The 21,241-nt window shown below is 32.5% G+C and overlaps 1 protein-coding gene across 3 annotated transcripts; it reads right to left on the reverse strand.

Moving 5' to 3' along the window:
- Positions 1 to 9,827: 9,827 nt before the first annotated feature.
- LOC127242801 (probable myosin-binding protein 5) lies at positions 9,828 to 14,341 on the reverse strand. Of its 3 annotated transcripts, none has more exons than XR_007836892.1 (4): positions 14,199 to 14,341; positions 12,495 to 13,714; positions 11,341 to 12,397; positions 9,828 to 10,201 (listed from the first exon to the last, which is right to left on the reverse strand). XR_007836892.1 is itself a non-coding variant. In XM_051262484.1 (3 exons), exons 2-3 carry the CDS (start codon positions 13,612 to 13,614, stop codon positions 11,394 to 11,396), a joined length of 2,124 nt encoding a protein of 707 aa, XP_051118441.1. In that variant the 5' UTR covers positions 13,615 to 13,714; positions 14,199 to 14,341; the 3' UTR covers positions 10,627 to 11,393. The 3 variants fall into 3 exon arrangements, 1 of the variants encoding a protein (XP_051118441.1); XR_007836891.1 differs by having other exon boundaries at positions 11,336 to 12,397; XM_051262484.1 differs by lacking the exon at positions 9,828 to 10,201 and having other exon boundaries at positions 10,627 to 12,397.
- Between the last annotated feature and the right edge of the window lie 6,900 nt (positions 14,342 to 21,241).

Genomic DNA, 21,241 nt, shown 5'->3' on the forward strand with positions numbered 1-21,241 from the left:
GCAATTGGATTTTTTTTTTTATTCTATATGTTTAAAATAAATAAATAAATAAAATAATATTAAGCCGATAAATTGGGCCTACTTTTACAAATAATAAGCCCATTTAGAGTGTATTTAATATCTCCATATCATTTCGTTGCTATCACATTTTATGTTACTTTTTTTAAAAATAATAATAATAATAATAATAATAACTTTAATTATATTTTAAATTTTAAAATTTAAAATTATTTAAACTTATTTTTGATTACTTATTAATTATATTGGTGTTAAATTTCAATATTCATCGTAATTATGGTCGCAGGTAATAAAGAGCCGATGCAGTTATTGATACTTAAAATGGTTAATTTTGTAAAAAAATCTATATTTTAGTATGTCTGGTGCTCTATGAAGTACATATTGTGCTCCGTATAAATATATTTAATATTCTATAGATATATGTATTGTGCTTTTTGTTTTTATGTTATATTTTATATTATATTAATATTAACGATATCTGCAGTAATATTGGTGTGTGTTCTCATAATTTATGATATAAAATTCAGAATAGTATTAAATTTTAAAATTTAATACCATAACCATTGCCTTTTATTTGATTTTTTAAAATTTTTAATAAAAAAATAATTATATTTGTATAAAAATAGCATCAAAATATATGAAAAGAAATGAGTTTTATTATAAAAAGACGTAACAACATTAGGTAATAAAAGGGATACGACCTTAGGATCCTAACTCTAGAAAAACCGAGCCTCGCCATCCCAAAACACATACATACATTATTTGTATGTATATCTAATGTGAGCATCGTGGGCAGCGAAAAATATGATTTTATGAGAATTAAGGATCCTATGGATCAGTTAACCGATGGTGGGCGGAAGAACAACGTTCCTAGCGTTGGGGTCGATCCAAACCCAAACACGGGCGCAATCGTAGTTTAAAATTACGGAAGTGCCTACCTCCACGACCTCGGCCTTGACATTAAGGTTTTCCTTCTCAATTATATCGGCCGCCTTCTCGCCGTTCAATCCCACCAGCTCCGGCCATGCAACCTTCCCTGAGACCACCAATATATATGTATTATATATATATATGGGATTATTTATAATAGTATATCTATATATATATATATATGTGATAATTTTAGAAAAATAAATCAATAGATATATAAAATAAAATTTGATGGAACAGTAAAAATAAATATGAAATTGCCTGGGGGGCACATAATTTGGGATGATAACATCTCTGCAACACAATTGAAATTTTAGGGTGAAGTTTCTGATTGCTTCTAACTAGTCAACAATTATATACACGGATATATATATAGTAGAGCTGTTAAACGAACCGAGCCGTTTGTGAACTCGGCTCGATTAAAGTTTGTTTGCGAACGTTAACGAGCCGAGTCGAGTCGAACAACATAAATAGGCTCGTTTAGTTAACGAACGAGTCTGAGCTTTGTTCGCGAACGTTTGCGAACATTTGTTTAAATAATATATTTATTATAAATATTATATATACATATAAAATTATAATTTATAAATAAATAAAATATTAATTTAAAATATATAAATAAAATAATTTTAATTTTTTTTTATAATTTATATATAAATTTAAAAAAAATAAGATAAACGAGCTCGAACGAGCTTAATCGAGCCTAAACGAGCCGAACATGAAGACGAGCTCAAACAACAAAAACTCTTAACGAGCCGAGCTCGAACACTACGAACAAGCTCGAAAGTTTAACGAACGAATACGAGCCTTGTTCGCAAACGTTAACGAACACTTAAAACTTAGCTCGACTCGGATTGTTAACGGGTCCAATAGAGAGAGACTATTGGGTGTATTTTTATTATTATTATTATTTAGTTTTTTATTATTTACACTTCATATTTTTTCAAAAAGATATAAATTTTTCTAGTGTGACTTATCTGTCGGGCTTAGTTTGCAGGGTATTGATTCGGCCAAGGGTTTATCCAGTGCGCACTTTCGGGTAGCGGCTGTGGGTTTCCACGTCATCAAATAAATAAATAAATAAATAAATTTTTTGACAAACTATTAAATCAAATATTCTCTTTATTTCACATATTTTATAATATTTTTATTTTGATCTATATCATATATCTAACAATGTTATCTGAATATGAAATAATTAACTATATTTTATCTTATCACACCACTCGAAAAATATATATTTTTTTCTTCCTCATCACATCACATAATTTATACTTTATTAATAATTAATATTAAAAAATCAACATACAAAGTAAACAAATTTAAACTTTCAAAGTAGACGGAGGTAGTATTATTTATTAATACTAAAGTATATTTTCACGGTTTTATAGGTGATTGCCTTTTTGTTATGAATTAACAAATTTTTCTTTAATTGTACGATAGAAATTAAAAGTAATAAATGAATGAAGCGTAAAAATGTAAAATTTGTGTTTAAAAAAAAAAATAGGACAATAGTTGTTGAACGTTCTAAATAAGAAAATAGGACATTAGTTTGTGGACGGAGGGAGTATAAAACGTCAAATGACACGTGATTAGGGTGGAGAAGTATAATTCAATACAAAATATTTTTTTTTTTATATTACCGAGATGATTCTCATATCTACTCAAAAGAAAAATCTCAAATTGAAAGACTAAAAAAAAATCCTAAAATTTAAATAAGATATTTTGTACCTTGCATATACAATATACTCTCTCCGTCCATTTACAAAGGTTACATTTACTTTTAGCGCGGTGTTTAAAAAATAATAGTATTTTAATTATAGTGAGTAGTTAAAAGTAGTGTAATGACATTTTTGCCTTTACTTTTTTTATAAAAGTAATGATGCGATGTAAAGTAAGGGTATTTGTGGAAAAAAGTAAGGCATTTAATAAAATGTAAACTTTGTAATTGGACGTTCCAAAATAGAAACATGTAAACTTTGTAAGCGGACGGAAGGTGTATCATTTATATAATATATATATATATATGTAGTATAGAATCTATCCAATGGGTTTGGTGGGGGTGGTGGATAGGTAGCCATGGATGCCTTTGACATTTAATTAGCTAAAAATATATACTCTTTCCGTCTCATTAAAAAGTTACTATTTTCTATTTTCGTCTGTCCAAAAATAAAATTATTATTTCTTATTTTAGTTATTGTATTACCTACTTAACATAATAAATACCTTTTCAATTTACAATATATTACACAAATGTCATTACTTTTATATTACACTATATTAATATGGGTATTTTTGTCTTTTTTTTATTATAATTCAATATAATACTAATATTAAAAAATTTATGTGCAAAAAACAAACGTCACCCTTCCAACGGCACGGAGGGAGTATAAGATAATTTTATATTTTAATGGAACTAATTAATGAATTGATTGAATTCATTTTCATGTGTTAATCATCATATTATATTATTTCATCTCGCGTCTTCCAATTAATTAAAGGTGGGTATACTTTTATTTTTTTGATTATTTTATATTGTATTCATAATTATTTCTTTCTATTTTTTTTCTAAATATCAAAATACATAGAAGAAAATAATTTTTCCAAAGACTCGGGGCTTGTTTGGTTTGTGTTTTGATTTGATATAATTTTGATTTAAATAATATATTAATATGGTGTTTTGTATAAAAATATAATATATTTTTATTAAAAATTATATGAGTTAAATAATAATAAATAAATAAAATAGTTTAAAATACAACCCAAACAAACCCTCAACTCCTTCGTTACTTTTTCCGCTTCCTTATCTTACTTTATTTACTACTTTGTGTATTTTACTTAATTATTATATCTCTTCTAATTTATTTTACCAAATTTAATTAAAAAATAAAAAATGAAAAAAAAAAATATCATGAGCTAATCGAATGCATTTAGGAAATTCAAATTGAAACATTCAACACGATTTTATTACACGCATAATTTTATTTTCGACGATATTAATTTATTACATCAACACGATTTCGACAAACTTAATTAAGATACACACATACAAACATATATATATATATATAATAACAAGGTCGTGTTTGGGAATAGTATAATTTTAACTAGCCGATCGAAGGAGTTTGAACCACAAAGCCGGCATCGTTAACCCTAACCCAAACGCGGTTACAATTGAAGTCGAAAGGGACGTTGTCTTTTTCATTTATGACAATGGCTTTGACGTTGGTATTCTCCTCCTCGATTATTTCCGCCACCTTCTCCCCTTTCTTTCCCACCAACTCCGGCCACGAACTCTTTCCTATGTATAAATACATAACCAGTCTGTTCAATCAGCGTTTTTAGATGAATTGATTTTTTTGTATATGGTATGAGAATTGTGTCGATAATATAAAAAATAATATTTTGTATTTAATGATTTTTTTATGAATGGATAATATATATATTATATTAATGTGTATGTATATTTGTATTTTTTTAATAATATTTATGATGAATTATTCTATTAAAAAATGTTGAGTGAACAGAAGAAGCATATTTACATTTTGGATAAGAAAATGAAAGCATATAATTTTAGGATATTATTAACTACTATATGTCTTATTTTATTAGAAATGCCTCGAAAATAAAATATTAAAAATAAGATGCATTGTTAGTATTCAAAGAAAAATATTATTTTTTTAAAGAAATATTATATTAACGCATATTAATTTTTTTTTGACCCGATCTCTCGTCGGGTCAAAATATTTATAAGGTAGCCCGGTGCATTGGGTCGGTCCTAGTTTACGCCGGTTCCATTTACTTAACAATTTAAATGTACGTGTATGTTTATTTTTAAATCGAAAAAAAAAAAAGATATTAACAAAAAAACAAAAGAAATGCACATATTTAAATTTAAAATAAATAATATTTTCTCCATCATAAAAAAATGAGTTTTTTATATCTGTAAAAAACCAAAAAAAAAAAAGTTTATAATTCATTTTTTAATAAAAAATCATCTTTTATAATCAATTTTTACTATGTTTTATTGTAAAAGATAAAAAAATATGCATCATATTAAAACTCGTACTCAAAGTAAATGGACTTATTTTTCGATATATATATATATATATATAAATAAAATAAAATAATAATAATAAATAAAAAATTATAAGGGTTAGCTTGCCTGGAGGGCACAAGTCTGAGGCCATAGCTCTCTCTGTGTCTGTGATGTGATCTTCTTTAATTAATTTTTATAAATGTAATATATATTTAAGAGTTCTATCTACTATATATAGGAAAGATTTTTTAACTATCTACATTACATATTCTATTTATTTAAAATAAAATAAAATTATTATTATTATTATTATTATTATTATTATTATTTGATAATATTTGCTGCAGACTTTGTTGAATATATATTAATAAATCGTAACGTAATTAAGATTTATACAGCCTGCATGTGAAGGGGGCTGCTAACTACTCCCTCTGTCCCTGTTCACGTTGCCGTTGTTTCTGTCTGTCCACGTACCATGTCATTTTCCTTTTGTGGAAAATGATTACACACTTTAATTTTATTTTAAATTTTTTAATTTTATTTTTTTTAATTTTACTTAAACTAATTGGTTATCTTAATCTTAATTTATAATGATTTATATTATAGAATAATTATTTTCACTAATATATTCTTAATTATCTACTAATTATACCCCTTCAAAAATACCGTATTTACAGTGTAGCAGACATGATATTTGGGACGGATGGAGTATTTGTTATCATATTTTTTAATATATATATAGTGTAATTTTATATATTAGTATGTGTTATTATGTTTTTTTTCCGCATATTTTTTTATAAAAAATTAACATGCTATATATATTTATTATTTTTATATTTTTTATATGGTTTTTTTTTATTATTATCATCGAATTGCGGAGGATAAAGACGACGATGATGTGTGCTTTCAATTAAGGGGGTCCGGGACCTGTGGTTTCAATGTGCGTTTATTGGATTCTGGAGTCATCCGGGAGTTGGGGATCCGGGAGCTTGTAGTAGTTGGTAAGGACACAAAAGCAACTGTCTTATCGTGATTTTGACTTTTTGGATCTTCAACCCTGTCCATTATTTTACAGTGTTCTTATCCTTTTTATTATTTTTTTATTTTTTAATGACATAGAATCCGCAGCTCCTCCTGTCAAAAAATGCATATATTTCATCATATATTGCCTATTGTTTTTTTTTAAAAAAAAAAAAAAAAATTAGGTAGGAATCGACGCTATGGATAAACTTCTAGCCGATTTAATAATTTGTAAATTAAATTCGATAAGACAAATTGTACTAAGCAAACTATATAGAGCAAACAAAGATATTGGGCGTGTTTGGCATTAGCTGATAGCTATTAGCTGATTTGATAGCTGTTAGCTGATTCAATTAGCTGGTTTGACTAGCTGATTTGATTAGCTGTTTATATTAAAATATTTGGTAAAACAATAGTTTGATATTAGTTATTTATACGTAAAATGACAATTGAGGATATTTCTATTTTATTCTTGTTTCTAATATATTCAATTATGTTTTTTTGAGTTTAGAATGTTCAAAAAATTTTGTTATTAGTTCTTGAAAATTGTAAAAGTGTTATAACAATATTTATTTTTATTACAGTTAAATTTAAAAAATAATATATTTTTATTAAAATATATAAATAGTTTTTTTTATTGAAAATGATGTAAAATATAAAATAATAAATTTTTCGTGTATATATTTATTATGTTAGTTATCGATTAGTTCATTATATTTATAATTTTCAATAAATTTAATTTATTTTTAATATAAAATTTATATAATGTAATTTTAATTAAAAAATAAATTATTAATATTTATATTTATTATTTTATTTTATGTTGATTTTAATAAATTTATATATTTTACAATTAAAATAATTTTTATATAAAAATTAATTATTTTAAATATATAAAAGTAAAACTATAATATAATTAATAAATAATCAAAATATATTTATTTGTGTAACATTTATAATAAAATTTTAAGGGCATATAAGGAATAAAAAAATTTTTACAAAAAAAACTATTTCAAAACGCTGGGTAAGTTAGCTTTTCATAAATTAGTTTTTTGAATCCAAAAAGTTATTCCAAAAAACTAATTTACCAAACACCTAAATTAGCTTTTTGACTGGTCAAATAGCTAAAAGCTATTCAATAAGCTAAAAGCTCTTCAAAAAGCTATTTGCCAAACACTTTCATTATCTATTATTATATTCTTTTCGTTCACTTAATATATATATTTCTATTTTGAATTGTTCATTCATAAATAAATCATTTTTTTTTAGTAACTATAAATTTCACCTTTTTTTTTTTTCAAATTTCTACTTTACCATTATATTATTACCTTTGTACCAAAAAAAACAAAAATAAAATTATACTTATACTATTTTTAATCACTTGTTACAATTAATATACTACTACTTTTAAATTTCACGTAAAACAGTAAATACATATTTTCAAATTTGACAAAAGGAGTATCATGAATTATTTGCCATTTATCATTATACTATCTCCGTCTCATATATATATATATATATTAATTTGTTTTTTACATGAAGTTTTAGAAATATTAGTACTATATTGGGATACAGCAGAAATAAAAGTAAAAAGACTAAAGTACCCTTATTAATATTGTATGATATAAAAGTAATGACATTTCTATAATATATTGTAAATTAAAAGAATATTTGTAATGTTAGATAAATAATATAATTATTAAAAAAGAGATTTGATACTTTATTATAAGACGGATCAAAATAAAGAAAATTGATAAATTGTTAAAGAATGAAAGGAGAGTACTATTTAGTAACCAAAATAATATTATTCCCTTCGTCCCATAACAAATTATTCATTTTTTTATTTTAGTCCGTCTCATAACAAAATATCAATTTCTTTTTTTTTAAGTAATTGTATTATCTACCTAACATTACAAATACTCTTATAATTTACCATATATTACACAAATGTCATTACTTTTATATCACACAATACTAATAAAGTTATTTATGTTATTTCTACTTTATTTCTACTGCATCTCAATATAATACTAATATTTCTAAAATTTTGTACAAAAAACAAACGGATACATAATTATGGGATGTAGAGAGTATAATACTCCCTCCGTTCCGGTGCAACGTCGTTTACTTTTTCCACGTAGATTTTTTAATATTAGTATTATAATAGATTGTAGTGAAAAAGACGAAAATACCTCTATTAGTATTATGTAATATAAAAGTAACGATATTTGTATAATATAGTATAAGTTGAAAAGGTATTTATTATATTAGGTAGGTAGTACAACTACTAAATTAGGAAATAATAATCTTATTTTGGGACGGACGAAAATAAAAAAATGAGAAGCTTGGGACGGAGGGAGTATAATGTGATACACATCCATAGATGTTTCCACGTGGGGTGGGCGGTGGCTAATTTTGAATTTTTTTTTTATTTTTTATTTTTTTTTTAGACTTTTGAAGAATTGATTGTAATTTTCTTTTTCACTACAACTACAAGCAAGCTACTTTGAAAATTCTTGTTCACAAAAGTTGAATTCTAAACATAAACACGTGGGTCATTTATTTGCGTGTCGTGTCAATGGACTCGTAAGAAAATTTTCAAGAAATGTATTTCATTGTTTTTTCCTTTTAAATTTTTAATAAATTAATTTTATAGTAAATACTCATAATTAATATATCGTATTTCCTCTATTCATATAAAAAAATATATCTTCATAAAAATTGGACACAGATATTAATTAATATTATTATAATGGTTTATCATTACATGAAATTAGGTATATTAAGAAATACTTCCTCTATCTATTTTTTTTTTATTTTGGTCTATAACAAAGTATTCATTTCTTTTTTTTTTTTTTTAAAAGTAATTGTACTATCTATCTAATATTACAAATACCCTTCAATTTACAATATATTACACAAATGTCATTTATCTTAGTCTTTTTATCTTTATTTCTACTTTATCCCAATATAATACTAATATTTCTAAAACTCCGTACAAAAAGTAAATAGATATATAGATATGGGACGGAGGGAGTATACGAGTAAATATGGGATAAAATTTTGAATTGATTGGACCTATACATTGAGGTGCAAATCCAAATTACACATTGGAAGTCGAGAAAATTTCATACAATATGAGGCCTTTTGGAGAAAATTCAAAAATAATTTCGTACGGATTTAATCCAAAACAGACAATATCATACTAGTGTTGAGTTAGCCAGTCCAACAGTATAGATATTAGATAAGATAAATTAAACGAAAAGATTTAAAATTAAAGAACGTGTAAGAATTATTTATTATAAATAAACATATACATTAAAAAGAATATAAATAAATATGGTGGATATATGAAAAATAAATAACGCTATGCTTTTATAGTATATGTCTTGGATACGGATCACCGGGCACAAAGAACATACACACAGTTTTACAGCGTGATTAGCTTCGGTGAAAAAAACATACACAAATAACATACATGATTGGTTGATTCGATTCAGCATAAAAATTTACATTTGGGGAATTTAAGTTCAAAAATATTTCACTGAATCTACCACCAGGTTTACACGATTTAAGACAACAAACAAACACCACAATCTTTCCTATGTTTTAGTAGACTATGTTTATCCGAAAAAAAAAAAAAAAAAAAGTTCTGATTCCATGTTAAAATATTTTGTGGAAACTTTAAAGCTTGCGTTATTGATAATTAAATTAAGGAGTTTATATATTGCAGCGTAAAACAAACTCAAAATAACTGAATATGTAACAAAATACCACATAAAAACTGAAAATAATAAGTAAAAAAAAAAAAACACGATGAACTCAAGGATCTATATGTAACTAAGAACAATATCCTCTTTGTATCATCAACAGCTATGCTTTAAAAAGTTACATTATCACCATATACATACATACATACATACATATATATATATATATAATATACATTGCAGAGCTTGTTAATGAAAGTGTAGAGAATCAAACCTGAAATTTTCTTGTAGAGAAGAAACCTCTAATTTGAAAGTAGAATCGAACAACGAACCAATTTTATCTTCTACTCATCTGACAAAACAAATTCAAAATTTTATGGAGGAGAGGGAGAAGTACTCTCTGTCTGTCAATCATCCTTCTTCTAGTAATTACAGTCGTCGACGTTCAACGGCTACATATCGATCATCTAATCTCCGCGAGCTCCTAAGAAAATCACAATGTAGATTGGTCAATATATATCAAGAGATGCCGCGAAAGAAATAATATTCAGCTCGACAGATGCGTCGCCGCGAAACAAATCATTTCGAAAGTGTTTAATATTTTTAGCTAAAATTTGACATGTCGAACAGATCTAATTTACTTCATTTATGTGTAGTATATTCGTGGGTACTGATTATGGTGTTGACTGAGGTTATTTAGTACAGGACTCTGATTAGCCACGATCAACACATTATAATCATATACACAACATATAGTTGTTGTCAGTTAATATACTGCATTTATATTATATTAACATAAACACTGTGCACGCGTAAAATATATAGAAGCAACACATGTTTTTATTACATACAGTATGTGTTATTTCTAGTAAAAGTATGTGTTGTTAGTCATAATTACAACGTGTGTTGCGTTATGTTTTGATGTATTGTCAATTAATAATACCGTGTGATGTTTGTCAGTAAATTGCGTATTGTTCTACATAGTGCTGAATTAAGCACTGTAGCTACCGCCTTATTTATTATATATAACCGGGCTATAGGAATAGTTAGGGTGCTAAATTGTAAAAATCAGCACCATACTGACCCGTGATATATACCAACAACACATGTCTTTATTATACACAACATTTTTTCAATCAACAACCGTAATATATACCACAACACACAATCTTATTATACACAACATGCGTGTGTATAATAAAGACAGGTGTTGTCGGTTCATAATTATAAATGTGTTATATAACAATATGCGATGTGCTAAAATCAACTATTGTTTGTGTTGTATAAGATTATAGCATGTGTTGTTAGGTCATTTATTGTATTTGTGTTGTTCATAATTACAAGTGTGTTGTATAACAGTATATGTGTGCTGAGATCAATTAATGTTTGTGATGTATAAGACTATAGCATGTGTTGGTAGTTCATGTGTTGTATTTGTATGTACAGCGGTGTGCTATCAGTACAATGCTGAAATTCAACACTGTAGCTGTCGCCCTCGGCTATATTTGAATTGTTATTATCACCATGCTAAATATATTGATTCAGCGTAGCGATAGCCCTATTCATGCTTCGAGGAAGAAAATAACCGTATAATGTAAAGTCGAGAGATCGAGCACACCTTACTTCTACAATGTCGATGATCATCGGCGCAGCAGATCCAGAGGCCGGTTTTTCGTTCATCTCTTGCTGAATTCGATCTTACGCAGCTCCTGTAGTTGTTGCGATACGTCATGGAGAAATCGCAATCCATCTTTGTCGTGTCGGAGCAAGTCTGCCGTAGCTTTGAGGAAATTGCAGTCGGTCTCGACCGCTTCCAATCTCCCGCGAAGCACCGTGATTTCCTGCGACAAATTCGCATAGTCCATATCCCGTTGATTCGATGTTACCTTTTCATGAAGATGCCCGTTTGCCTCGACTTTAACCTTGTCGTTGCTTACTCCGTTGAACGTCTCCTCCAACTTCCCGCTAATGTAGACCTGCTGGAGCTTCTTCTCGAGCTTTTTGAGAGATACCGAAATGTAGGCTTTCGATTCGTCGAGGGAAGAAACAGCGCCGTTGATGAGGGCGCCGTTTCCGTTGGATTTCGCAACGGTTTTAGCGTTTTTCGAAGCACCGGGGGCTTGATCTTCGTCGCCGTATTCTCGATAGAAATCGAGCTCGTACTCCATGTCCTGTAATTCCTTCTCCTTTTCGGCGAGGAGATCGTTGGCCTTCGCCAGCGCCTCCATATCGTACTCAGCTTGCTCGTCCATCATTCGTAGGTACTGCAACGCCTCCATGTGAAGCGTCGCCTTCTCCTCCTGCAATCTCGTGATCATCGCCATGGCCTGGTTAGCGGCAATGGCGGAAGCATTTCTTTCTTCGTCAAGCTCCCGGAGTAGCGAGTTTATGTAGCTTTGATCGAGCTCGATTTGAGATTTCAGTTTCTCGAGGGTTCCGTCTCCGTCACCTTCGATTGCGCCAATCCCATCCGAAGCTTCGTCGCTTGAGTCCGTCGTCGTCTTCTTCGATATTTCTGAAACTGGAAGCTCCTGAGAACTAGAATCTTCTACTGCAATCGATTCTTGTTTATTCGATGATTCTGTCGCTTCGACGCTCTGAATCAAAGCATCGGATCGATGCGTATTATTCTTCGTCTCCAACAAATGAGAGCTGCGTAGAGCTCCCGCAGCAGCATTCGCTGTAACAGAGAAATCGAACAAGTTAGAACGACGAAAAACACTCCAAGAATCGAGACATGATATAATAACTTAAAGACGGCAACTGAGGATGAGAACCATTCGGTGGAGAAGCCTCTTTCGACACAGCACGAAAATCTCCTGCAAGATCGGGTTTTTTATTACCGCCGTTTAATGATATTAGCTCCGAAGATGAACTGCGCTTGCTGTAAGATTTATCCGAACTACGGTCTCTATCTCTACAACCGATCTTCTTTACGGCACCAGGCTTCAAAGCGTTTAATTTCTTGCACGCGCTTAAATCAAGCAAATGATTTTGTTCAAGATTAAGAGCTCTTGCACCACAATCTTGATGAGTCGACTCCTCGAAAGCAGATTCATCGACAACGGGAGTTTGCAGACCACTTACGTCGCCTTGAGCATCATAATCCGGTTCGCTATGGGTTTCGCAATGGCGAATTCTTCCATCCCCTTCATCCTCAGAGAGTAAAGCCTCTGTATCAGAATGGTATGAACTTTTCCTCTTCCCATGGCCCAATCGAGAAAATCTCTCGGCGCCATTGTTTCCAGCCGTCAACGACTTCTCAGAGACCTTATTCCTTAATCTCTTCAAGCTTTCTCTACGACTGAAACGGCTGCGACCTGGCACGCGAGGCAGAGGAGGCTTGAGATTAGCCTTAGCCGCGACATTAGCAACCGAATTAAATTCAAGCAATCTTTCAGCATTTGTTTTCGCCTTCCATGACTTTCCGCAGCAAGAACAGATCCTACGCTCCCGGCAGCCAATCTGCACGTTCTTATTCGCCATCAGGTACTGTAAAACAGATTTGTCGACATCCAGCAATGACTTGCCTACGAGCAACCTATAGGATTCGCAACTGAATTTATCCTGTTTAAGATGCGGCGCGAGACATTCTTCGCACATCTCATTAGCATCGGCGAATTTTCCATGGACCGAGCAAGATACTAACATAGAAATCTCGTCTCTATGGCTGCTGCATAATAGATTCCAATAAAATCCAGGCTTCTTCTTCCCGAGACAGTAGTCGAGCCTCGTGCATAACAGACAAGGCGTTTTCAGTTCACAATACTGAGCAAATTTTGTGAGCAAATATGACAGTGTTGCATCGACAAACAGCAAGAACATTAAGAACCATTCGCAAACAGCTGATGACAAGAGAGAGGTGAATCCACAGGGCTTCTTCATCTTTGTGTCCATGGAAGCAAATTTTTTATCTCCAGGAATCACAGTCAAATCCCCAGACGAATTTCAGATTCACTGCCTCTCTTTCATTAGCCTAGCAGGCAAATAATAGATCCTGTTCATGTGAAATCCATCCTCAATAAACGATCGAATCGATCAAAATCAACCACACGAAAAAAGGAGAAGTCACAATTCACAAGCAATCACTCATAATCGAAGCCAAATCTATGTCAACAAATTCACGCACAATTCCGATTCTCTGCCACATTCACCAAAATTGCATATGCTTCCGATTTTTATATAAAACCAGATGAGTAAACACAACAAAAGCCCTAAACCTAACCTAACCTAACCGCCATCGACAAATCCAAAATCGATACCGTATTTCCATTAAGCACAAAACCGATAAACACGCGCATTCCAATAATGAATCGAGAATCAGCGAATACAGATTAAAAATAAAAACAAAAATGAAATACAAAATCGACAGCATTCACCTCCAATCAATTCCCTTACCATACACGAAAATCATCGCCAACCTACCACCATCCATAAGACACGAAACAAAAGCAGGAATTAGAGACGGATGGGAGACCTACCGGCGTTTGTCAATGCAGCACGATCATAAAGCGGCGGGCGGAGAGAAAATCTGGCAGGAGATGGAATGGATGTGCAATGGCAATGCAAATGAATAACGCCGAGTTAGATGAATGGGGGGAAATTATGTATCATGATTACCAGCCATGAAAATGATCGTGAGACCATCATTGTATGCCCGCGCGAAATAACTATTCTACCCCTTGCCTTGCCTTCTGAAAAATCGTTGACCATTGAATTCATCTGTTTGAACGAGTGTTTGATTAATAATTTCAAAATGAAATTAAATACTCAGATACTTCTTGTATCTTCCCTTCGGCTAAAGTTACATTTTTCTCATTATACTTAACATTAACAATATCATTATATATTTTATTTTTTTATAAATATTTTTTATTAATATTATAAGACACTAATAAAAATATTTTTGTAATTTTTTTTAATTTGTAATACATTCTAATATAATAATTAATATTTAAAGATCAACCACAAAAAATAAATGAAACCGTTAGAGTTGTACACAGCGGATGTAGTATAAGATATTTCTATTTTAAGTTTTTTAATCCTCCATCCTCCCGCATACCATGTTCACATGCCATTTATTTCTGTTCCACGTTTCATGTTATTTTCTTTTTTGAAAATTGATTACACATTTTAATTTCATTTTAAACTTTTTAATTTATTTTTTTTTAATTTTAATTAAATTAATTAGTTATCTTAATTTTAATTTATAATTATTTATATTATAGGATAATTATTTTGACTAATACATTTTTAATTATCTACTAATTATACCCCTCCTAAAATACAATGTCTACAGTAGTGTAGCAAGACACGGAATATGAGACGAAGGGAGTACTGTAAAATAAATATTTCTTTTTTAAAAATTTTACTATATTTTACAAATATTTTTATTTTATTTTTGTAATATTATTTTTATATTATTTTTAACTATTTACTAAAATTGAAGTAGTCAGTTTTATTCACTTTTATTACTTGACAAACCGCTAGGAAAATTACTTTTTCAACCAAAAAAAATGAAAAATCAAATATTATTTTTAAAATGATGTATCAAAAGTAAATATATATAAAATGGATAAAAAAAATATTTTTTTTTTTTTAGGAATGTAATTTGAATTTTATAGAATTGGTGAAAAAAAAAAATATGTGGGATCTATCAACTATGATACTTGTATAAATATATAAAATAGTAATATGTAAATTTAAAGAAAAATGTATTTTGTTTAATTAAATATAGTATGAATATACTTTTGATAAATATACTAAAATCATAAAATAAACATATTTTTACAAGAAAGATGAAATATTATTTATTATTCTCAATAAAAATATATTTCATCTGTTTCATATAAAATATTCAATTTTTTCATTTCTTTATTATTTTAAAAAAAAAATTATATATTTTAAATTTTATAATTTATAATTGTTTTTACTTTTAATTAAATTATTTAGTTATTTTAATCTTAATATATAATTATTTGTATTATATAATAATTATTTTTATTAATATATTTTTTAATTATTCACCAATTATATTTTTCTTAAAATCTCGAGTATATAGTAATGTGGACAGTATTTATGGGACTGAGTGAGTATTATTTTCTTATAACATATCACATTGAAATATTATTTAAACAAAAATTCAAATCAACACTCTATCTCAAATCAATTTCAAATTACAACCAAACAAATTCTAAATTTTTGATACACAACCAATTACAAAAGATCAAAGATGCATTTGGGTAACATCTCCATTATATTTTTATTGGCGCTAATACTCCCAAATTTTTTCTAATTTTAAATCAATTATTCCCTCTGTCTAAAAGTATAGTTTTATTGTGTTGAACACGGGATTTAAAGAATATTGATATTATATTGGTAGTCGGTAAAAAGTAAGAATAAATGATTTTTTTGTCCTTGTGAGTATATTAGTGTAAAAAGTTGTGGCAATTGTGTAATAATAATGAAAAAAATAGGGATAGTTTTATGGTGATATGATTATTTATAGAAATGAGACTATTGTTTTGGGACGAATAAAAATTGTAAACAAGACTATTGTATTGAGACGGAGTGAGTAAAACATACTTAAAATTTGTTACTTCTCTTTTTTAATAAACAAGTATGTTTAAATATACTCAACTGTTAAGGATGCGAGGGTTTGGATTTTGAGTCGGGAGTTTAATAGTAGGAAATTTAAATTGCAATAGTTATATAATATGATATAAATAAGTTTTGATATTATATTTTGAAGGTAAAATTAATTTTTAGTATAATATAAATAAAAAATAAGTACTTTGATTTGATATTTTTAAAAATAAAAATTAATAAATAATAAAATTTGTATACTCCCTCCAAACCCAATATGGCATCATGACTCTGATACCATGTTAAGACAGGGATTTGGGGTTCCAATTTAAAACCAATTGGTTGTCCACCCCTTATAAGGCAGGGGAATCCTGTTGGAATGTATATTGGTAAATATTGTTGTTGATGTATTTTTTCAACAAAAATAAAGTAAAATTCAAAGATATAGAAAATATCCTTAAACTTGATTAATTAGTGCCTGAGATTAGGAATCTCTAAACACTGTATGGTACAGAAAATAAACTGGAAAATAAAAGACTGAAATTTAAAGTGGTGATCCCCAAATCTGACTTTGCTTTGTTGAAGTTGATTGAAGATGCCTTGCCAAATGATGATCCAAATCCTTAAATATTCCCTGGGAAACCGTACTGAAAACCGTCACCCGAACGGTTACAACGTCTCCTTCTCAACCGTCTTCCAACCTTTCTTATGCTGACACGTGTCCCCAGCAGACCAAAAATCCCTATATTTCACTCCTTGAGCCAACTACAGACCTTCCGCTCTTTTGGCCCGACTTCGTCCTTCGTCCGACCTACTTCTTCGCCCGACCCCACTTGGGCCGACCTCCATATCAACCGCCCCCTATATTTGATCAAAGGCCTCCGTGTTTGTCCGACTCCTCCTTCTATCCGACCTACAGTTTACCCGACCTGCGGATATCCCATCTCAACGACTTTCTGTCTCGAGGATCTCCCGACTTGAAAACCTTCCGACTTGAGGTCTTTCCGTCTTGCGGACCTCCCGACCTGAAGACCTTCCGACTTGAGGTCTTTCCGTCTTGCGGACCTCCCGACCTGAAGACCTTCCGACTTGAGGTCTTTCATCTTGAGGGCCTCCCGACCTGAAGACCTTCCGACTTGAGGTCTTCCCGTCTGGCGGACCTCCCGACCTGAAAACCTTCCGACCTGAGGTCTTTCCGTCCTGAGGACCTACCGACCTGAGGTCCTTCCGTCCTGTATTTTCCTTAGAAATAAATAAATAAATTTATTTTCCTTGATTTCCTCACGGTGTCCTTCAGCCAGTTCAATCAACCCTATTGTCAGGCCCATTCTTCTTTTTACCTTGGGCTTTTAACCTAATTCTAAATTTCGTACGTAACAACTTGCCCGCCGCCAAGGGACTTTCAAACGCCATTTAGCAATCAATGTTTGGAAGTTCATAAATCACTACCCTCTTGAAAAACTCCCTTAGCAACTGCACCAGTTACTGCAACACTCCTGATAAACTTCCTTCTTCGCAATACAAGCCTGAGATCGTAGATACTTTCAATGAATGGTGGTCGGTCGTATGGTCCCTGATATCCCCTGATGAGAGTCGGTTGCTGAACGTCCTCCTCCCTCCCCAAGGACTGGTTCTAGGGACGGCGATACATACTAGCACCCAAAAACATACAACCGCCCCGGGAATCGGATCTGGTGGTCCCACGCGCAAAAGAAAAACTTCCCAATTGCAAACACCCCCGACCTCGGAGACCGACCAACAAACACTAGCAGACCTTGGAATAAATAGGACGTCAGCAAGGACCCGACCCCGAATTGGTAATGTTTCTTAACACCGTGAACCAATTCACTAAATCGTAACTTTGATTCTACTCATTTCATTCCCCAGAACCGACCTTGGTGACACCGACCAAGCAACCGACGCCAGCACCAACCGACCATTCAATCGGGCCTTTGGTCCAGACCAATTTGCCAATGAGCAATCGGGCGGAGGACCCGACGCGGAGGCAAACTCTTCCTCCCGCACCGAGGAGTGGTCGGGCCAGGCCCCCGACCAGGAGACAATCTTTACCAGCAGTACCTACAGAACCAGTAAGTTCTCTCACCAGCACTCCTTAGTATTCTAATGATCAACCTTGATATAGTTAACAACAAACATCTTCATGATTTTTCCACAGACACCTTCACCCATCCCATCAGCAGCAGGGGTCTCTTCTGACAGCGAGGGGACTACTTCCCAGATGGGTCGGCCGCCATACATGGCATCAGACTCATCTATATCAAAGGAAGAACCAGCCGCCCTCGCCGAAACTGACCTTCAAAACGACATCCCTGATGCTGCTGATCCCGAAATCGAAGGTGCCCCAGAGATCCTGGCTGCAGTGGCTCTAGAGGTAGCCGTCCAACCTGCAGCCGCCCTACCAGCAGCGGCACTCCCTCTAGCCATCGAATGGCAGGCAGAAGAACCACCCGTGGCAGCCCAACCTCCAGAAATGGGAGAAATGTCTTCATCCGATTCGGAGACTTCTGTGAATTTGGTAAGATTAAACCAATCCAGGTCATAACTTTTCTTTCGAAAAACACTAACTGTTTCCAATACTACTTTCTATAGGGACCCAGGTCGGCACCTCAGCGACCATTCGCAGCAGCCGACGAGTCGGCTGCTATTATACCAGCTGTCTGCCCAACTCGACCGACCTCATTGCTGCCCCCCTCACTGACAGCAGTCCGCCCAGAGGTACCACATATTTTCTCCGAACAAATTTGCAACTCCCTTGGAATATGTATTGACATTGTAGGACTTGCAGGGGCCTTCGGACTTAGCTGTCCTATCGACTGTTCCGGTTCCAGCGGAGGCCCAGACTGTGTTCACTGAGGCCATTAACCGTCCCCTGTCCGAACTAAGGTCCGACTTATTGGACAAACTCATTCAGACGGTTGGTGGCCTTCTTTTTTACACTCCAACGGAATCACCAGCCGTCCCCATTCTGCATCGGCTGATGGAAAGACTTACAGAGCTCAAGACTGAAGTGGTAGTCATTGGCCTTCTGTCAGCCGAAACCCCCCAGCCCGACTTCGATCAAACAACGCTGGAGAATTCTTTGACCAAGACTCGAGAATCCCTTCAGCAAACTACTGGAAGACTGGGTGGTCTCCTTAGCACGAAAGCTCTGGTTGATGATGCCATTCAGAAAAAGGAGGCAGAATTGCGGGAGCTGAGGAAAGAACAGTCTACCCTGGATAAGCAAATTACCAATGAACAGCATCTGCTTGAGAAGTATACCAAAAATGAGGCTGAATTGGATCAAGAGCTGAAAACCCAAGCCCGATCCCAATTCATCAGAAGATATCAGACGGCTGCCAATACCAGAAGGCTATCCAGGGATGAAAACAAATGGACACAGATAAAAACTGCCCTAGGGGCACTATTGTAATATTTCCCCCTTTGTAACAACAACTGACTTAGTAATCCATTTTTTCTTTCTTCTCTCAAAACAAGGATCACCTTTCAATTCCCAGCTTTATAGGAAACGAACCAAACTCCTTCTTTAAAAGAACATTGTTTCTCACATTTCAAGAAACACATTCCCAGGCACACTGAAAGTGTTAACAAACATGGCGAATGACCGACCTCATGTTCCATCAAGCAACTGGGAGGGTGTTCTTCAACCCTTCTTTGTAGGTAATCACCCTATTGGAGGCCATGCAGAAGACTTGTTACATATACTCAAGCAACTAGACTTCAAATTCCGATTCTCCCAACGAGGTAGAAGAACTATTCATCGCGTCATCCGCCTGATGGAAAAAGTCATTGAGGGGTATGAACCTCTTCATGACATCCGCAGCCGAATCCCTGATCTCCATCATCACATGGAAATGATCGAAAATCACGCAGCAAACATACTTCCAGATCTTGGTTGGGATAACCTATTTTCCAACCAACGAAAAGTCTTTTCAAGATTGCGGACCATCGTTGATCGTGAACATCAAGCCCTAACAGACATGCAAGCACGTACCCACCAAGATCTAGATGACATGCAAAGCCAATGGGAAAGGTACCGACCAGACTTGGAAGATCTTATTGAAGAAGAACCAGAGCTAATATCCACTCACTGGGATGAAAAGTCTGATTCAGAGACAGAAAAGTTCTCACAACCACACGATGACTAACAGAAATGAACCTTCCAGTAGGTTCGAAACCCCATAAATGGGTTCTGAATAATATGTGGTTTCAGGCAGTTTTGTTATCTGAAAAGGCAGGATAATACCTCTTCAGATATTTAGCATTAATACAATCATGTACTCTTCTACCTTCATGATTTACAATAATGAACGCGCCATTTCCAATATCTTTTTGAACAATGTATGGTCCTTCCCAATTCGGTGACCACTTTCCCAATTGATCAGTTTTCTTATATGTAGGAAGAATGGTCTTCCAGACTAGGTCTCCTTTTTGGAATGTCCTGTGAAGAACTTTCTTTCCGTAACTCCTTGCTCTGATTTCACTCTGTTTCACACTTCGATCTATTGCATGGAGACGGTTAACATCCAAATCTTCTAACTGCTGCAACATAAGTTGTTGGTATTCCTTTGTAAGATCACTATCAGTAAATTCTGTTCGGCCGGATGATGCCCGAATTTCGGCTGGTAAAACAGCATCTTGGCCAAACGTAAGTTGGTACGGCGAGAACCCTGTGGCCGTATTTCTGGTATTTCTATGTGCCCATAAAGCCTGAGACAATAACAAATGCCACTTTCTTGGGTTCCCTTCAATCATCTTCTTTATAATCCCAATGATAATCTTATTTGCTGCTTCCGCCTGTCCATTGGCTTGGGGATAATAAGGTGAAGAATGATGTAACCGAACACCGAATTCTGCCAAGAAATTAGAGAACTTTTCCCCTGTAAAGACCAAGCCTTGGTCGGTTGTTATAGACTGA

The sequence above is a fragment of the Andrographis paniculata genome, unplaced genomic scaffold (genome assembly GCF_009805555.1).
Source record: "Andrographis paniculata isolate CXL003 unplaced genomic scaffold, ASM980555v1 Contig89END, whole genome shotgun sequence".
Classification (NCBI taxonomy): Eukaryota; Viridiplantae; Streptophyta; class Magnoliopsida; order Lamiales; family Acanthaceae; genus Andrographis; species Andrographis paniculata.

What these genes read in the sequence shown, in the direction of transcription:
- LOC127242801 (XM_051262484.1), bottom strand. Translation starts at nt 13,614, where the DNA reads ATGGACACAAAGATGAAGAAGCCCTGTGGATTCACCTCTCTCTTGTCA. An exon ending in AGAGGCTTCTCCACCGAATG is followed by an intron (nt 12,398 to 12,494) that starts GTTCTCATCCTC and finishes TCTCTGTTACAG; the next exon opens with CGAATGCTGCTGCGGGAGCT.